Source organism: Condylostylus longicornis, unplaced genomic scaffold (assembly GCF_029603195.1).
Source record: "Condylostylus longicornis isolate FDR11 unplaced genomic scaffold, ASM2960319v2 ptg000049l, whole genome shotgun sequence".
Lineage (NCBI taxonomy): Eukaryota > Metazoa > Arthropoda > Insecta > Diptera > Dolichopodidae > Condylostylus > Condylostylus longicornis.
The window spans coordinates 5,187,517-5,207,192 of record NW_026578018.1 but is presented as its reverse complement, the minus strand read 5'-3'; the positions used below and the strand labels follow the sequence as shown (position 1 = coordinate 5,207,192).

At 22.0% G+C, this 19,676-nt stretch overlaps 4 protein-coding genes across 8 annotated transcripts in view; 3 read left to right on the top strand and 1 right to left on the bottom strand.

Annotated features, from left to right (window-relative positions):
• Nucleotides 1-2,398: 2,398 nt before the first annotated feature.
• On the top strand, nucleotides 2,399-8,974 carry LOC129611474 (protein phosphatase 1D). The gene is made up of 5 exons (XM_055524652.1): nucleotides 2,399-2,444; nucleotides 2,562-2,699; nucleotides 7,829-8,191; nucleotides 8,350-8,858; nucleotides 8,969-8,974. Exons 1-5 carry the CDS (start codon nucleotides 2,399-2,401, stop codon nucleotides 8,972-8,974), a joined length of 1,062 nt encoding a protein of 353 aa, XP_055380627.1.
• On the bottom strand, nucleotides 5,504-15,624 carry LOC129611279 (DNA replication complex GINS protein PSF3). Of its 3 annotated transcripts, none has more exons than XM_055524339.1 (5): nucleotides 15,403-15,624; nucleotides 15,234-15,339; nucleotides 14,802-15,090; nucleotides 14,559-14,746; nucleotides 5,504-5,708 (listed from the first exon to the last, which is right to left on the bottom strand). In XM_055524339.1, exons 1-4 carry the CDS (start codon nucleotides 15,494-15,496, stop codon nucleotides 14,603-14,605), a joined length of 633 nt encoding a protein of 210 aa, XP_055380314.1. In that variant the 5' UTR covers nucleotides 15,497-15,624; the 3' UTR covers nucleotides 5,504-5,708; nucleotides 14,559-14,602. The 3 variants fall into 3 exon arrangements, with proteins under 3 accessions (XP_055380314.1, XP_055380316.1, XP_055380315.1); XM_055524341.1 differs by lacking the exon at nucleotides 5,504-5,708 and adding an exon at nucleotides 12,444-12,925; XM_055524340.1 differs by lacking the exon at nucleotides 5,504-5,708 and adding an exon at nucleotides 14,097-14,225.
• On the top strand, nucleotides 9,004-14,570 carry LOC129611473 (probable cyclin-dependent serine/threonine-protein kinase DDB_G0292550). Its single transcript, XM_055524651.1, is given in 8 exon segments — nucleotides 9,004-9,049; nucleotides 9,118-9,702; nucleotides 9,847-10,323; nucleotides 10,396-10,747; nucleotides 10,997-11,266; nucleotides 11,387-11,541; nucleotides 11,737-11,870; nucleotides 14,006-14,570. Coding segments are annotated over 8 exon segments (2,475 nt in total). The 3' UTR covers nucleotides 14,462-14,570.
• Nucleotides 15,625-18,144: 2,520 nt separating the features above from the next.
• Nucleotides 18,145-19,676, top strand: part of LOC129611352 (inner centromere protein A) — a 50,479-nt gene continuing 48,947 nt past the window's right edge. For all 3 annotated transcript variants that reach the window (XM_055524452.1, XM_055524450.1, XM_055524451.1), the window contains exon 1: nucleotides 18,145-18,447. In XM_055524452.1, coding sequence (XP_055380427.1) covers nucleotides 18,375-18,447 — 73 coding nt within the window. In that variant the 5' untranslated portion in view covers nucleotides 18,145-18,374. The remainder of the gene's footprint in view (nucleotides 18,448-19,676) is intronic.

The window sequence follows — 19,676 nt, the reverse complement described above, 5'->3', positions numbered from 1 at the left end:
TCGTATAAGCTCTTAATAATAAACACTCTGTACTTTGGTATTAAACAGTATACTCTATTTATATAGTTAAAATATTATACTGTAGTATAAAAGTAAAGCAAAAAACCAAGCAATATAGATTTTTATTTTGTATTTCTCTTTCTTTCTTTCTTTCCTTTTTTTTGTATTTTCTTTCTTTCTTTCTCACATTATTTTTATTATATACCATGTAGTGTATAATAAATAATTGTGTATAGTATAAAATATCTGTTGTATATACACATTTTTGTTCAAGATACACAATATACTTTGAGTATATATAAATTTTTTTTTTTATATACAATACACTTTGTTGGTTAGAGTTTTCATCCAATTCAGTTTTCGAGGCCGACGATACGAACAAAAATTTATTTTCGTGTTTAGCACAAAACAAAACTAGTCGGGAATATTGGGCGCTTGTGAAAACATCTAAGTTGTAACAAAATTTCAAAAATAAAATTTTTAAATATTGTGTAAAATATTTTATAAAACAAATAAAATTCTTTGAAGAAAAATATTAAGAGAAAAAATAAATTAAATATTTGTATATTCCGTTTTCTTATTAAAAACAAAATTTTTTTATTTCATGATTTATAAAAAAAAAAAATACTAAAACAGTATAATTAATCTGTTAATTTAAACTATTATTATAAAATTTGTTGATGAATATTGAAGAGAAATAAAATAAATATATTATTTTAATAGTTGAAAATAAAGAAAAATTATTAATATTTTATTTATTACATTTAAAAAAATTATAAAAATATACCTTGGAGAATTTCTTTTTAAAACATTAAAAATATTGGAATGTTATTGAAAAAAATATATTGACGCAACCTAACTAACCCTATTATAATAATAAATTAATATTTAAATTAAAAATTTATTTAAATAGTATAAAAAAATATATGAACTAAATTTAATATAATTTAAAAAAAAATGTGATATTATTAAATAATTTCTGAGAAATAAAAACTATCTTCAAAAAAAATTTTGCTTCAAAATTTTGAATTTCAAAAAAAACTATACAACTGGGAGTTAAATTTTCTATTTGAAAAATAAATAAATCAAAAAAGAAAAAAAATTCTTAAAAATAAAAAAATAAAATAAATAAGACTTTTGGTATATAACAGAATTTAATACTGTAATATTGACATATAATTATATACATATGTATATATATAAGTATATATAACATTATTAAAATAAAATCAGTGAATAGAGCAAAAGGCGCAAAATATTTAAATGTCAAAATCTACTAACTAAACTTCAAAAATAAAATATAAAAACATTGTATGTATGAAAATTATTTTTAATGTCAAAAAAACATAAAATTTAATTAATTTAATTAATATTAAAGTAATAAATATATATAAATATATATTCATATATGTATAATTTATATAAAAAAAATATTTATATACTAAACTAAATCTATAATTCTCGTACATATATAAAAAAAAATAAAATTATTTATATGAGTGTATAAAATTCACTTTAAATATAAAAACAACAAAAAGACAAAAAAAATACAATAATTTTCTTGTATATAAAAACTGAATGTGAATGTAGTGGAAATTTTTATTTCTTTTTTTGCTTTATTTTACTGTTTTTTCTGCTTTTTTGTGTTATATTATAAAGAAACACAGAAAAAAAAGGTTACTCAACCAATTCGGTATATTAAAAGAAGCAGTCAGTCAGTCAGTCAATTTAGAGGCAGAAACTTTAATTCAATTTTAAAAAAAAAAAAATAAATATATATTATTTATAAAAAAGTTAAAGAGAGAAGAACAAAAAAAAAAACTTGAAAATTAATATTATAAAAAAGTAAAGAAAAATATGTTAAAAATGTCGACATATTATAAATTTATTCCAAATAAAAATTTACTTATATTACAACAAAAATTCAATTTTTGTATATTGTAATATACATACAAAAAAGGAGAATAATTAAATAATGATATACCTATAAAGTTTTAGTATAAATAAAATCTATGTATATATAAGAAAAACTATAAAAATAAATTTAATTTTAATAAATGAAATTCCAAAAAAATTTAAAGAAAAAAAAACAAAATGAACTAAAATAAATTTTTACAATTATGAATAACTTTAAAATATAAAAATTAATTGAAAATTTACATTAAATCAAAAAAGAAAAAAAATTTAGGAGAATCATATTATATATAAAATACACATTTTATTTTATATATAAGTTAAAAAAAAAAAGAAAAACAATATAAAAATAAGAACAAAATAATTATTATATATAAACACTTATCATAACACACAACTGTCAAAATTAGAATAATATAATAAGAAAAATAATAATAATAATAATAAAATTTTTGATATATATACACAAACATTATTTATCAAAATGTCACTTGGTATTAATTTAAGAGTAACTGGTCACAGTAATCAAGGTGGTCGAAAATATATGGAAGATTATTTTTCAGTTGCATATCAAGCATCTGAAATTGAAAAAAATAATGTTGAATATGCATATTTTGGTATTTTTGATGGACATGGTGGCTGTGAAGCAGCTAAATTTGCTAAAGATCATTTATTACGTGAAATTGTTAATAATAAATTATTTTGGTCAAAATATGATTCAGATGTATTAAGAGCAATACGTGAAGGTTATATATCAACACATTATGCTATGTGGCGTGAACAAGGTATTTATATACATACATATTTCATTATATTATAATTAAAATATTGTATAATGAAAAAAAAAATTAGTATAAATAATTTTTCTATATCCATAAAATTTTTTATTTAAAAAAAAAAAATTGAACCTATATAAAAATTTAATTAAGTAGATACAAGCAAAAGAAATAACCACAATTTTCTATTCAATATTATCTTAATTAAGCTAGAAAGAGATAACTATATATGCTCGCCTAATATATATTATACTGCATACACACAAATATATATATAAAACATATATCTGCATCTACATTATCCCATCCTTCAAAATATACTTTTACAGTTTTAAATACACTGTTATATGATTAGAGAAAAAAAATTAGAACGAAAAAAAAACTTTTATACTTCAACCAGATATACGTTATGCCAATATAAATTAGATTTTTTACGTCGCAATATTAAAAATGAAATAATGGGAACAGAAGATTTTTTTTTTTTTTTATTATATAAAAAGAAACTCTTTTTAAATAACTTCATTTGAATAAAAATATTTTATACCTACTATATATTTTTATAATACTTATAATTTTTTTTTTGAAATAATTAAATATTAAATAATGTTAAGATAATTTAATATTTAATGAATTTGTTAATTTATTATAATTATTATATTAATTTAATTAATTAAAATATTTAGGTATATTAATAATAAAATTTTTATTAAGAAAAATTTATTTAATTCTAATATTTTATTAGTATTATATTAATATTAAATTGAAAATATTAAAACGGATAAAATATTAGGTAAAATTAAAAATTAATATAAATTTTCTATAAATATTTCTCATAATTTTGAGAGAACTATAATATATAAATTTCAGTTATACTATAAAATATTTAATTTTAAATATATATAAATTTATTTTAATAAAAATTCTAATATTTGAAGAACTAAATAGTTTACGATTGTATAAAAATTAAATATTTAATTAAATTTTAAAATTAAATTATCGATATTTTTCATAATTTACAAAATAGCTTTAACTTGAGCTTTTTCTGAACTTTTTTAAAACATTTTTACTATATACATTTCTAGTGTGTGAGTAATATTTTTCTGTATATCGTTGGGAAAAGTATTATAAGATATTTAATACTGAATGTAATACAATGTTGCCAAATTATATTTTTATGTTGAAGATATATTTTTTTAATACGAGTAAACACACAAATAAGACTTTTAGGAAATCCGTACCAATAGAAATTACGAAAAATATTATAGATACATTAAAGAGAAAATTATATTTTTTTTGCTACCAAATAATATTGTCGCTATATAGATTATTTTTATAAAAAAAATCAAATTAATTAAATGATTAATTTACATATTATGTGTATAGAATCTAATAAAATTAAGTTCATATGCGGAACATTGTTTAAAGTGTATTAATTTATTATATCCGCAAGAAATATTATAATTTTTGTTTTTTCTTTAATTTTTAAAAATGATATTCTGTTTAACTTACCTTTATAGTATATTTTTATTAGAATGCTGATAAATTGACATAACTCTGAACTTATACAATCAGCAAAAATTATATACAATATCCGTAATTATTATATCGGTACAGTTAATTCTAGGTATCAATATCCTTAAAAGCAATATTCTTTCAATTTTACGTTACATTATTTTTAAAACCCTAAAAAGAATTTTAATAACTTTATTAAATAAAAAATTTATGACTAAGTTTAAATACCATACCTGTTTAGTCTTTTAAATTTTAGCTTTCAATTTAAAATAGATGATAATATTTTTTTATAAGAAATAAAAAATACAATTTAATTATCAAAACCAATTTTGTGCTGTCGGTTTTCTTGGTGTAATATTCAATTCAATGGATAATCTTTTCTTCTATATATTTGTAAATGAAATACTTTCTAAAGAACAGATAATCCAAAAATGCAGAGTTCCGATTATATTGGTTGTAATTGAATTTGTAAAATATTCCCTTAAGTACACTTTTCCATTCTATTCGATAAAATTTATTAATTGCATATTTATAAAGATAAAGTTGTGTTGTAGGATTTGATATTTTGCCGCATTCTTGCATGTTGTTGTTTGCTGATATTAATTTTATTCATCTGGACACCTACTTGTGGGTAATATAGGTTGTTTCAAATTTGTTGAGGCTTTTTTCTGAACAGTTAAGAGCAATATAAATTTGAGATCGGTTGAAATTTTTAATGTGTGCCACCTTAATAAGAGCAAACATAAAGTTGTGTTGCAGTACTTGATATTTTGCTGCATTCTCGTATATTGATTGCTGATATTAATTTTATTCATTTGAAACTACTTGTTGGTAATATAAGCTGTTTCAACTTTGTTGAGGCCCATTTCTGAACAGTTAGAAGCAAGATAAATTTGAAATCGTTTGAAATTTTTAATGAGTGCCAAAATAATAAGGGCACACATAAAGTTCTGATGTATTACTTGATATTTTACTACATTCTTGAATGTTGATTGCTGACATTAGTTTTATTCACCTGAAACTGTTTGTTAGTAAAACAAGACGTTATTTGCTTGAAGTTATTTTAAATTCATCAGTTTTTTGTGAAAGCAGCATTTAAAGAAGGCTTAAAACAAGGTGCTACGTTCTTCTTCTTTAGTTACTGCTCTAACTTAGACATGGTTTTCTTTTCTTTTTTGCAGAATTTACAGTTACTAAATATTAATGTTAATTGTCCTTCATTATTTATATTATTTATTAGCATTACTTTTCTCTATTCTTTCTTTTTTCTTCTCGTTTTGATAAATTATGGTGAATTAACGTTTAATAACTGAAAAAATAAAATGTTTTTTTTTTGTCATTTCAAAAATAGTTGAATTAAGGAATATTTTGACATAACAGTTTGAGCATTATAGGCACGTATATTAAGATTAAGTTGCATTATAATATTTGATTCATTCTCTTCTAAAATAAATACTTTTGATATTGTTAATTTCTCTTATAAGTGCGATTTCTGATGATTTTTACCTAAAATGAAAAAAAAATACTTAATTAATATTTTTTTTATACAATATATTAATTAGATTTAAAATTACAAAATCATATGCATGTATTTAAAATGAAATATTTTCGAAAACCAATAATTTATTAGTCCGTTAACAGAATTAATCTCAATTTAAATTTATTAAATTTTAACTGTTAAAAATGCAGAGATTCTCAAATGTTAAATATAATTTAATGATATTTTCACTGTCCTTTACAATAATGTCCAATCAATATTCATTTGATCTCGTCTGTCAATTTAAATTGTTTTTTACTTTTAACTTCAATTCATTTTAAAGAATGAGTTTTCGTAAGTTTTAAATTTGCAATAACAGTAATGCAATTCATACAGTTTAAGTGTAATATGTCAAAAATGATATCAACATTAATAAAATTTTCTTATTTATTAAGAAAAAGAAAAACAATCAAAATAGAAATTTTTTAAGGAGATTGTTTTTATTTTATACTTTAGTATATTGCAATGGCTTGTACATGGGTAGTATGAGTATATATACACATGTATATCTATAGATTTGTTTATAGTAAGTGTTTGACTGAAATTTTGTGTGGTAATTGACAATTTGTTATTTTATTTCGTTTTGTTTTTCTTATTTTTTTTTTAGTGTTTCTTTTTTTTGTTATTATTTCGCTTCAATACCCTTACATGAACTCTTCTAATAAATTGAGTTTTGTTTATATTGTCATTTTTTTTTCGTGTTTTTATATAAAATATATATATATATATATATATATATATAAATATGTACATAATTTTTTTTTTTGACTTCTTCTTATATACTTTTAAGAAAAACGCACATGTTTATAAGATGATGATGATGATAATAATAATATTTATATTATTGATATTGATTGATGAGAATAATATATAAAAGTATATAAAATAAAATATTCGCTTATATACAATAAGTGGTTGTGCTGTGAACAAATTTTACATTGCATAAAAAAAGGAAGAATATTAAAAAGAAAATCACCATTTATGCATGAACACATGTACATGGACATATGTATGTATAAACCTGAGAAATATTTTTCTTTTTATCAAAATAATCAAAATATTTATATGTGCTTTCTACAATATGTATATAAGAAGTAAAACTAATTATTTGCAATTCGCGAAATCTACATCAATATACAATCGAAATTTTGTTTACATTTTTTTAATTCGTTTTTATTTAAGTATAATATTGGAATGCATTTTATTAGAATCAAATTTCCGAAATTCATAATATGAATTTTTCTCACTAGTGTAGGTGTATATACCTATACCCATACGATTTTATCTATATTTTAAATATTCATATTTCTAAATAATCACAAATATTAATTTTTTTTTTGAAAAGGAAATACGATTTTAATAAATTTGCACAACTAATCAATTTATTTTCCTTGGAGAGATTTTTTTTTAAATTCAAATTTATTTTATGATTACCTAATGAACCACGATAATAATATGCTACACTTTGATTAATTATAGCCCTGATATCTGAACACAAGTATTACAAATCTAATTATGTAATAGGTATACAACCTACCCAAAATATTAACTAACGTTAATAAAAATTCGAGCTTTTACCTTATGTGAACGTAAACTTCAATATGACATGACAAACTCAGTTCAACGTGGACTAAGATTTTTAATATTCTTTTTGTTGAAAATTGTAAATGTGATAGAAAAAATTTTAATTTTACATTTTTTTATTTTGCAACATCAATTTGTTTATCCGAAAATATCTTGACACCTAAAGTGTTTTGTGTATATTTTATAATATCAATATGAAAAATATGATCTGACAAATATTTCAAAGATTTTTTTGTTAAAAATTATCGGAATGGTAAAAACGATATTTTGTATTACTAATGTCAATAATTTTATAAATTTTACAATCTGTCAAATTGTTTTGAAAACGCATTGTGTCAGACCGAAATTTTATCGGGAGAAATCTTATACAACCAATACTTTTTTTCAAAAACTACTTTGTAAAATAATTGATTATGTTCTTAATTTTATAATATTTTAATCAGTTTAAAAATAAAAAGTTCAAAATTAAAATGAAATGAATTTACTTTTTCTTCTTTTTTTATAGAAAAATGGCCAAAAACTGCTACAGGCTTACCTAGTACAGCTGGGACAACAGCAAGTGTTGCATTTATCTTTAGGAAAAAAATTTATATAGGTCATGTAGGTGATTCTGGAATTGTGTTAGGATATCAAGAAGATGGAGAAAAATGTTGGAAAGCGAAACCATTAACACAAGATCATAAACCAGAATGTAATGTAGAAAAAGCTCGAATTATTAATGCAGGCGGTAAAGTTGTTACAAAATCTGGAGTGCCAAGAGTGGTATGGAATCGTCCAAGAATAGGTCATAAAGGTCCAGTACGTCGAAGTACACCATTTGATGAAATTCCATTTCTTGCTGTAGCTAGAAGTTTAGGCGATTTATGGAGTTATAATTCAGCTTTAAATTTATTTATTGTTAGCCCGGAACCAGATGTCCGAGTTATTAAAATTGATTCAAAAACATTTAGGTAAAAATTTCATTTATTATAATTTATAAAAAATCCAAAATTAAAATTTTTTCTTTCTAATTTTTTAGATGTTTAGTATTTGGTACTGATGGTTTGTGGAACGTAGTAACACCAGATCAAGCTGTTGATATGGCACGTGATGCAGAAATAGTTAATGAACGTTTAATGTTTATGGGTGGTAATAGTAGTGAATGGACAAATCCAAGTAAATTTTTAGTAGAAAAAGCATTAGAAAGATGGAGTGTAAGGCGAATGAGAGCTGATAACACATCTGTAATAACAGTATTCTTAGATCAACCAGGTCAACCAAAGAAAAGTGTCACTGGTAATAATAATGGTATTATTGATCGTTGGAGTAATACAACTAGATATGAACTAAAATATGAAATGGAAAATGAATATAATCCTGAACATGTAATATATAATCGATACAATGAGATGGATTCGAATGATGTACTATCAAGTTGTCATACAGAAAATCAACAAGACTATTATTATGATCAGTATGGAGCATCATCTTCTACATCTATAATGGACAGAGAACATATTTTAAGTTCGTCCGGACATGAAATTAATGGTAATGAAGTTAATAATGATTGCTATTCTATGAACTCATTACAATATTCACCAACATCAAATAACAATGATAATCCGGATATTAATACAATGAACGGTTTATTTACTATCACTGAAAGCTATGACAAAAATATGGAAGGTGGTTATGCATTTTATGAAAGTACGATTGGTTTAGAAAACAGTGCAGTGCAAACCTTTAAGTATCATAACACATCAAGTTGTGATGCTATTGGAGAAGATGATTCATTTATAATGCATAACAATACAGCTGTAATAGCGTCGACGGCAAATATATCAGCGCTGGAATCAAGTTTTGATTTAACACATCAACTAGATGAAACCGCAATTACAGCACACCAACAAAGTTTAAATACTATTGATCCTTTAACCATAGATAATCACCAACATACAACAAATGTGGAAGTCCACAACGACAGTTCAAATTATAGTCATAGCTTTGCAGAATCGTATAATTCACTTTTAATATCAAGTCTGGAAAGTGACAATAGCAGTAGCAATAGTAGTAACAGTAGTAGTTGTAGTAATAACAGTAACAGCAGCAACAGTAATTGTAGCAGTAATAGTGATTCAAGTGGTGATGAAGAATTTTATGATGGACTTCATCATAGCTACAAAAGTCTTAATGAAACAGGTTTAGCTGGTCATGATCGAGTATTTCATCATTCTCCAAATAGTAGTAATGAGGAACAACAAGAGCAATATCAAAAAGCTTGTATGTTACGTGAAGATGGTTACAGTTTAACTAAACTGGAAACAAGAGTTGAACAAAGATTGCGAAGTAATTACCAAAACAATAGCAATAATATAAAGAACGACAGAGGCAATGATACTTGTAATAATTATAACAATAATGATAATAATAAGAGTAACAATATTAATATAAATAATGATAATGGTACCTATAATAGTAATAATATTACCAACAAAGATAATAGTAATAATAACAATAACAATACTAAGAATAATAACAATAAAGATAAAAATTATATAAATGGCAATATCAAAGATATTACAGAAAACGATACCTATTGTAATAACAATAATATCACAAATGATAATTGTTCTTATAATAATAACTCTAATAACAAACTAAATGACACTAACATATTTAACAACAATATCGGTCGCAAAAACCATAATGATAATAATGATAATAATAATAATAATAGAAATAGTAATAATGAAGATAGAAATGGTAGTAATAAAATTGGTGATATTGATAATTATGGTGATAACAATAGTAATAGTAGCGATGGCAATAGCATTGACATTTACAGTAGTAGTAGTAGCTGCAGCGATGTTGACAACAAGAACGATGACCATTTCTTATATGAAGAACTTCAACAACCACAAACCAGTCAAAAACAAAAACATATTAGTATTGAAACATTCCCAACTTTTACTGAATTAAGTACAGAAATAAATAATTATAACCAATATGATAGTATTACTAGTAGTTATTCAATAAATAATGATGATAGCAAAAGTAATTTTATTAGCTCAAATAATTTTGAAAGTAATTTAGAATGTAACAGTTTAAACATTAGTAATTCAGATATCGAATTATCAAATCATGCAAATCAAATTTTAAACATAACATCAAATAATTTTACTTCAGTGGAATCAAGTGACGACATTAGTCTAAATCCAATCATAGAAATGGAAACAGAAGTTCTAGATGAAGAAATTGAAGATATTGAAAGTTTAAGTTGTAATCAAAATATTGAAACGAGTTCGAAAGATATAGAAACTTCCACATCTCGAACTACGGAATATTTACTAGAGGAAAGTATACAAATAAATGAAATATCATCAAGTAATATTGAAATAAATTCACCTATTCCGTCACCATCATCAAATAATTTTATACTAGAAAAGCTTGAAATTGAACCAACAAATTTTGATTCTATTGACAGCAACGAAATGGAATTAGAAAAATCTACATTTAATTTGAAAACAATAACAAACAATAAATTAAAAAATAATAATGATAAGAACAATAATAAATTTAATAATAATTTAAATAAAAATAATATAAAAACGAAAATATTAAAATTAAATTGTAAAACATCATTTCCACCTGACAAACAAAATGAAAATGAAAATAATACATTAAATTATATTAGAAGATCATTACGATCATCTAATAATAATAATCTTCACATTAATTACAATACCATTAAAAAGAATACTATTAATAATAACAATCGAAGAAATAATAATAATTCATTATCCAAAGATATGAAAGCCAAAAAAATTTTAAATAAAAACAAACCTTCAAATAGTAATTTAACAAAAACAATTGTTACAAAGGAGTTTATAAAAATAGTTCATGATTCTACAAATTCAATTCCGAAAAATAATACCAATATAATTTTAGCTAAATTAAGATCTCGGCCCAATAATAATAGCAGCAATAGTAATAATAACGATAATAATAATAACAATAACATTAATATTAACCATAATATTAATAATCGTGCTAATAATAATAATAAAAACAATTATAATGATAGTATTCGTAACAGTTCACAGCCATCTCAATCATCTGAAAATTTAATACAAACAACCGAAAAGGTGACGGTTTGGTCAAAAAGATCTCGTAGAATAATTCAAGCAATAAGTAATAACAACAATTGTAAACCAAATCAGAAATTAAATAAAGCTTTATGTACAAATAATACTGCAAACAAAAACATATGTAATAATAATAATAATAATTCATCATCATCAGTTATAACAAGTAGTAGTAATAATTTTAATAATAATAATTCAAATTCAAAAATTTCTACAAATTATCGATTCCAAAATAATCCTAATTCAAATCATAAAATCCAACATCAACAAAATAATTCAATATCTTCAGTTAGTTCGACAACATCATCATTATCATCATCACCAAAAACCACTACAACAAATTATATATCAACAAAACGTTCATCAACCTCACGTAATAGTGCCTGGTGTCCTAACAAAAAATCAGTTCAAACAAGAAATCGAGTACAAAAACGCTAAATTAATGAACTAAATTAACAAAAAAAAACTTTTAAGATCTAAAAAAAAAAAATTAAAAACAAAAACTTATTTAATCATAAGAATTAAAAATTAATAATTTAAAAATTAATAAAATAAGAGAAAAATTTTAAAATTTCATTGATTTTATTTATATTTTATATTTAAGTTCTAAATTAAACATGAATTGAATTTGTAATATAACAAAAAATTAAAATATTACAAGAATAAATTAATTATTTAAAAATGAAATTTTAAAATTATATGAAAACAAAGAAAAACCATAACTGTGAATATTAAAAATTTTAAATTTTAAGAATTATAAAAATTTTCTTTTTTATTAAATTAAATATTATTAAAAAAAATGTAAAACTAAAGCACATTGTTGTTGTGTTTAATTTAATGTATTATTATGTTTAATGTTCAAATTCAATTACTATTAAAATACATATACATAATATGTATATATAGATTTATAAATTATATTAATATAAATTAAAAAAAAAATTTAAGTTATAATTATATTAATGATTAAAATTATATTTAAATGTAGAGAAATCATTGTACATTAAAAAAAATGGAAAATATTTTTTTGTAGGAAAAAAAACGAAAAATTTAAAAGTTAAAAAAAATAATTATTAAGGGATAAAAAGATTTTAATAGTAAAATTATAAAAATTTTTATTTTATTGAAGGACAAAAATTTATAAAAAGGAGAGAAAAAAATTTATATAAAGGAGATATAAAAAAAAAAAACAGTAATGAACACAAAAATATTAAAAAATTTTAATTACCAATTCTATTGTTTCATTTAAGTCTCTTATTTATTTCAGTCATACACATTTATATTAGAGCAAAGAATTATAGATTACATCTCAGTTGCCTACATTATTGTTGTCTTTTTTGGTCTACAATTATTGAGGAACTATTGAATTCAACACTTAGCAATTTTTACAATCATTATGTTAAATAAAAACTTGCAAAACTTTCCGTATATCTTGAAATTAGCAATTTGACCATAGAATATTCATGCGATTTTCACACCTATTTATGCCACATTAGTGACAAGTTAGAAAAGCATAGAAATAAACAAATCAAGCTTTTAATAATATTTAAACTTTGGTTCAACAAAAAATTTTATGCAATTTAAAATATACATGTGTACGTATGTACTCGTACGTTGATCTGATTATATAAAACAAAGTAAAACATCTTATTTTCAACAAATGGATAAAATGTTTGTGTCAGAATTCAATTCGATCAAACTAAACAAGGCTAAATTTAAAAATTGTCAAGGCAAAATACTGAACTTAGCTGTTGAATTAAGGTCATGCTATGGAATTCGATTTTCATATTTGCAGAAATAAGAAGGTAAATTAATTTTTCCGAATACGAAAATCCAATTACATAATAAGGTTCCTGATATTATAATTAAAATGTTTAAAAGATAAGTAAATACATTACCTTTATAGAATAAACTATTATAAAAAAAAAACAAAAACATGGCTTAAACTTTGAATTTTAAAGGATGCTTGAGACCATACATTACATGCATATAATTGTAAATCTTTCACACACTACATTTTTTGCATATTCTTCACATTTGTATTCCAAAATATTAAATTTTTAATAATGTTACTTCTAAAAATTCTACCTTTGACACGCTTTGAATTAGAGTATTGTAGAATCGAACTGATTTCTACAATACTGTAATTTTAAAAAAAAAAAATATTTGTTTTGTAATGCAAAATATATCAAAATACTTTTCTTATAAGAGAATTTAATACAAATACATCTATACGATCAAAGATTATAACACGTTTGGAAAAATTTCCAACTACAATGTACTACCTCATTTTACTACTAATTTACAAGGAAAACATGTCAACACAAATTTTGAAATCACAAATGTCATTACTTTTTAGTATTATTTTGACAGATTAACACAAGGATTTACTTTTTAAGCCGAATACTGTCTTATATAAAATTATTTACAAATTTTGTTATTTATGTGAAATAAAACGCGTTATAAAAATACAAAAGACACATAATCAAAGCTTCATTTTAAATTAGACATACATATGTAATTAAAAATCATACGAAAAAACGTTTCTTAAAAGTTAGATGATGTCTTTTATTAAATCTTTGATTAATCTTTCACGAATTCAAACGAAGCAGTTTCACACCTCTGTCCCATGTAGTGAAATAAGAAAACTAGCACGGCTTCGTGTAGTGGATAACAGCGAAATTGGGAAAGCAGCAATGGCTGAAGGTAAACCTCCTCGATGTATTCACATTTATAATAAGCGAAGTGTTGGACATGTTGGTGACAAAGTTCTTGTGGCTATAAAAGGACAAATGAAAAAAGGAATTTTAGTAGGATGCAAACAAAACCAAGCACCTAAAAGACCAAAATTTGATAGCAATAACGTTGTGTTAATAGATGATAATGGTACTCCATTGGGCACAAGAATACACGTTCCTATACCAACTACATTAAGAAAAATTTTGAAAGAAAAAAATGTTGTTAAAGGAGCTGATTACACAAAAATATTAGCAATCGCAACACGATTTGTGTAACTTATTACAAATTCTATGTTTTTTAATTTATAAATCAAAATATGTATACATATACAGGTATAAATAAATTGTATTGAAAATATATTTCGTTACTCACTTTATTTCTAAATGCTATTTTCTTTTCCATTTTAAGGACATCTTTTAAATTGTTTGTCGCTTCGCAGGCCCACCATTTTCTTCATCTTCATTGTCACTCATAGCATCACGTTTTCTCTTTTTAGCATATTCTTGTACTAATCCGCTAGCAGAAATACTAGAAGTTTTGAATTGAAGCCAATCTTTAAACTAAACATAAAATAAAGACATATTAATTTGTATGAATAATTTATCATAGTATCACCATAGTATTTGTACGAACTCCTTGATCATATAAACCATTTTCTAGTGTTTCTAATTTAAGTTCAGGCTTTTCGTCTACTGTTGTGCTTTTACAAATTTCCAACAAATGTTGAACTCTTTGACGCATACTCTCGAAAACAATTTTCCCGACAATATGATTTCTATCATAAGGTGTTATATGTCTCCCATATTCGTAAAAATATTGATGTAATTTTCCCAATTCTATATTTGTAGCATCAGCTTCACACACCGCTTTATGGACGTTTTTGTAAATTTCTGGTACTTGAACACTAACATAAAATTTTTTTTTGTAATTAAAAAAATAAATTTGAGTATTTTTCATACTACTTATGAGCCTACTACGTGTATTTATATTATGATTCTATTAATACAAATGTACACGCAAAAATTTAAAAAATATAATGGAATTTACCTAAAATATGGATTATTTGGTTTTAGTTCTTTTAAATACCATAAGGGTAAATTAACACTTTTTCCTGGCTCTAAATCACTAGTTTCAGATCCTGGATCAAGAAATCCTAAAATTTAAAACAAAAATTTAGACTTCTTAAACTTGAAAAATATATTTAATGCTTTCTTACCCATTTTTAAAAGTTTTGTATTAACATTACAAGGCACTCTTTCGTGAGTTACTAAAATATCATCAACCGAATAGTAATTTGGATAATAACTCATTTTCTATAATTTTATCTTGCTGTAACCATAACCATTTGTTCAAATTTGTATTAACAATATTTTAATATTTTTTAAAAACGAGAAAAAACTACACGCAAAATTAATAAAAAACGGAAAAGAAATAATAATAAAACCCGCCAAAATGAAAACATTCAACAGCTGAGCGTACTTTTGTATTAAAAAGGTCAGTGCTGCCATTTTTAATTGCCATGGAAACTTCACAATTGCATTCTAATTCACAATATTATGTATGGTCAATGGTTCCTTTTCTTTATTAATTTCAAACATTCAGGACGGAAATATCCTAAAATTGTTTTTTTATCTATTCCATATTTGCAGAAAATGTACTCTACTCTCCGTTATTTTATTTTATTCCAAATATTCGGAAAGTATTCTTTTTATTCCGAATGATTTTTAAAATAATAAAGTATTTTTCTTACGGGTTAAGTGAAAATTTCATTTATTTTATGTCTTGTTACTTTATTTTTTCATTCCAAATGTTCTTCTTTAGAAGCAATAAAATGAAACAAATGCTTAAATTTCAAAAGATTCCAATATTCGAAAAATCTGACGGATGCCGAAAGACATATTTTAACTTTTCATGTTATTGTGAATCACGTTTTTTTATAATATTGAAATATTCAATTCTCAATTTTTGTCACAACTTTACTATAATGTCAAACTAACGGGATTTAAATAATATAAATTAAAACTTCAGTCCAGCGATAATACAGTGATTAATTATAATAATTAAAAAGTAATTGTGGTTTACATTATTATATAATTAAATATTTTATCTAAATATGGTCGTTGTATATTATTTTTTAAATTATACAAGTAATATTCATTATGTATAGCATTCGATTTCATCAATTGTTACATGTAAATTCAAAACATTACTGAGCTTGCACATTATTAAAAACCCAAATGCACAAGCATAATTGTTGCTAATTATACCATAAGGCAGTATTCAACGTAATTTGTAAAAGTAATAACGTTAAATATTTACATATATATGCATATGCAAACATCAAATACTACACAAGTATACTAAATCATTTTTTAGAATGACGTTTGCAGAAATTTTGAAACGTTCAACCAGTACCAATCAAACTGGATTTAAAATGGGCAAACACAAAATCAGGTGAAAAGAATGATTAACGAGCTTATTTTATTATTTGATTTATTTCTGTTTATTTTTCAATTTAATCTTTTATTTTTTTAATATTATTTTAGTTAATTATATTCATTTGGAAAATTGGCATAAACATAATGGTATAATTGTTATTTTGATGCTTGAATTCAATTTATTATTTGAAAACTTTGAAATTTTCTGTTTTCATTATTAATCTAGTTGATCTGAAATCATAACATAAAATATTTGAACTATTGTACCTACTACTATTATACCTAATACATACCTACGTATTTCAAGAAAATTTTAATTAGTTAGATATTTTGGTATTTTGCTTAAAAATTTAAATGCCAACATTATTAATTATTATGAATTTTAGCCGCTAAAGAATACTATATTCATACATAGAATATTATTTTAAAATTTCAAATTTAATTGTAAAAATTAAATTAAAATTATTAGGAAATGAAACCATCATAAATTGAAAAAAATTATATTCTTACAATACATACATTATGTAGATACATATTTGTAAATAGTTTACATATATATGTATATATACAAACACAATACAAAGTGCATACAATATTAATTTATTGTAATAAACAAATCAACAGAAAATGCAATCATACATGAATAACAAAATATATACCAATTTTTTATTATCCTCTTATTTTAATTATAATTATTCTTGTTTTTTTTTTTTTGGTTCGCAGAAATAAGAACAGTGTCTGAATTTTATTTTTTATATTTTTTTTTTATTAAATCAACTTCTCTATAGTCAACGATTCATTGAATGAAATTTTTAATATGAAAATTATAACAGCAGTACAATGCGCAAGTCTTGAAATTGCTTTTCTTTTTTTTGCAGTTCTGAATTAAAAAAATTTTCATATATTTTTTTTTCAGGTATTCATCAGCACAATTTTTCTTCACAAGAATAATTTTTTTCGTTCTAAAACGAATTTTTTAGTTATTAGTTAAATATCCTTTATATTGTTAAATACATTTATCGTTGAAAAAATTTTTCTTGCGGCTATATAAAATAAAAAAAAAAATAAAATTTTAATAAAATAAAATATAAAATCTAAAGAAATGAAATTTTAAATATAAAATATAAGAAAAATTTCTTAATTATAAGAGAAGAAAAAAATAAAAAGAATAAATGTAATCAGTTGGTTTTTTTTTGTTTCGCAATCAAATTGGGGAAAAATTTTAAATTGAAAATATTATACATTTTATAACAAAAAAAAAAATAATAATAAAAATTAGAAAAAAAATAAAAAAAAAAACTTCTAGGTTTTCTTGAATTTTAGAGAATTTTTTTTTAATATTCTTCTTGTATATGCAGAAGACGTGTACCGGGTTGTATAAGAAAATTTAAAATTTTTCTGTTTCTTTTTTAGTTATTATTTTTTATAAAATGAAAAATCTATAAAAACAAAAAAACCAAAAAAAAAAAAATAACATAAAATATAAAAAAGAATTTTAATTCTTGATTACAAAAAAAAAAAATTAAAAATAAATTATAAAAATTTTTAAAAGTTCTTAAATCTTTCAAAGTAAAAAATTTGAAAAAATTAATTTAGTCAATCAATATTGGTAATTATTAAAAATTTTATATTAAAAAAGAAAAAAAAAATTGAAGAAAGGAATTAAATTCCATATTTCATTTTCAAAAAAAAAAGGCAAAAAAAATTAAAGAAAAGGACTTTGAAAATATTAAGTTTTTTTGAAAAAATAATGTCCGGTAGCAATTCTAATTCCGTTATTTGTGAGGAAGTATTTTTTGATGGATATCAGCCTTCTACGGACGGTAAGTTTATTGAATTTTTTTCAATATAATACACTATACTTTAAAATATTTAAGACATATTAATTTTTCCTCAAAATTTATTTTATTTAAAATCAATATCTAAAACAAATTCCAACTTCAACTTATTTTAATATTATACATATGTATATATTTTATGCGTATAAACAGATATTTTAAAAAAATTTGTATAAGTATGTACATTTGTTTAGGCAAAAATATTATTATGAGCGTTGCCTATGACACAAGAATTTTTATTAAAAATCTATATAAATATTTAATGCGTCTTAGGTATAAATTAAAGTATAATGAAATTTAAATATATATTCATAAATATATTAATATATTAAATGTTATTATATATATATATTACGACAAAACTGAAATTTAATTAATTTTATAATAATGTACGTACTGTAAAATTGTAGGAATTAATAAAAACCATATTGGAATTAATAAAAATGTGAGAAAATATAAAAATATTAATATTTCTGACTTAAGTGTATAACATCAATAATATATTTAGTAATACTTTTAATTCATCTTCAATTTTTTTTATATACTATATATATAAGTATAATATGCTAGCAAATATAACAGTAAAATATAACAGTAAATCTTAAATTAATGAAAATCATGTATTATGTATATATATATACATAAATTCTAAATTCTACATACAAATAATATATGAAATAACAAAATTTTATTTGCTATTCTATTTCAATGGTTTTCACTAAGTATTATTCATTTAATTACTTATTTAATTCTAAGTTTTAAATTATATCCCACTATGTATATAACATCTCATTTAATAAATTAAAAATTATATACATATACTTTTAATATTTTATTATTAAGAGCAAATATTTTTGTATTATATATATATACGAGTATAAATATTTCACATTATTATATTTTTAAAGTAGTTTATAAATTATAATGTGGATATTACCATATAACAAATCTTTTTACATTACAATGGTCAAGGAATCCAATTTACATTTCATATCAACACATCTACGAGTATATATCAACACATAAGTATATCAACACATTTATATAGGTACATATGCATATGTTATTTCTCACAAAGCTATATACAAACAATAATTATTATATTTTGTTGACCTCTACAGAATATGTAATATTACAAAAAGTGCAATTAAGTAATTAAATTAAAAAATAAATATATTTTCTATTAATTGTAATATTTTAAAAATTTTTTTCGT

Coding starts and splice junctions, on each gene's coding strand:
- LOC129611474 (XM_055524652.1), top strand. CDS start 2,399: ATGTCACTTGGTATTAATTTAAGAGTAACTGGTCACAGTAATCAAG. Junction 2,445..2,561: donor AACTGGTCACAGTAATCAAG/GTGGTCGAAAAT, acceptor GTGGCTGTGAAG/CAGCTAAATTTGCTAAAGAT. Junction 8,192..8,349: donor AAGTTTAGGCGATTTATGGA/GTTATAATTCAG, acceptor TTAGATGTTTAG/TATTTGGTACTGATGGTTTG.
- LOC129611279 (XM_055524339.1), bottom strand. CDS start 15,496: ATGAGTTATTATCCAAATTACTATTCGGTTGATGATATTTTAGTAACT. Junction 15,340..15,402: donor TACAAAACTTTTAAAAATGG/GTAAGAAAGCAT, acceptor TTTAAATTTTAG/GATTTCTTGATCCAGGATCT. Junction 15,091..15,233: donor CCAAATAATCCATATTTTAG/GTAAATTCCATT, acceptor ATTTTATGTTAG/TGTTCAAGTACCAGAAATTT.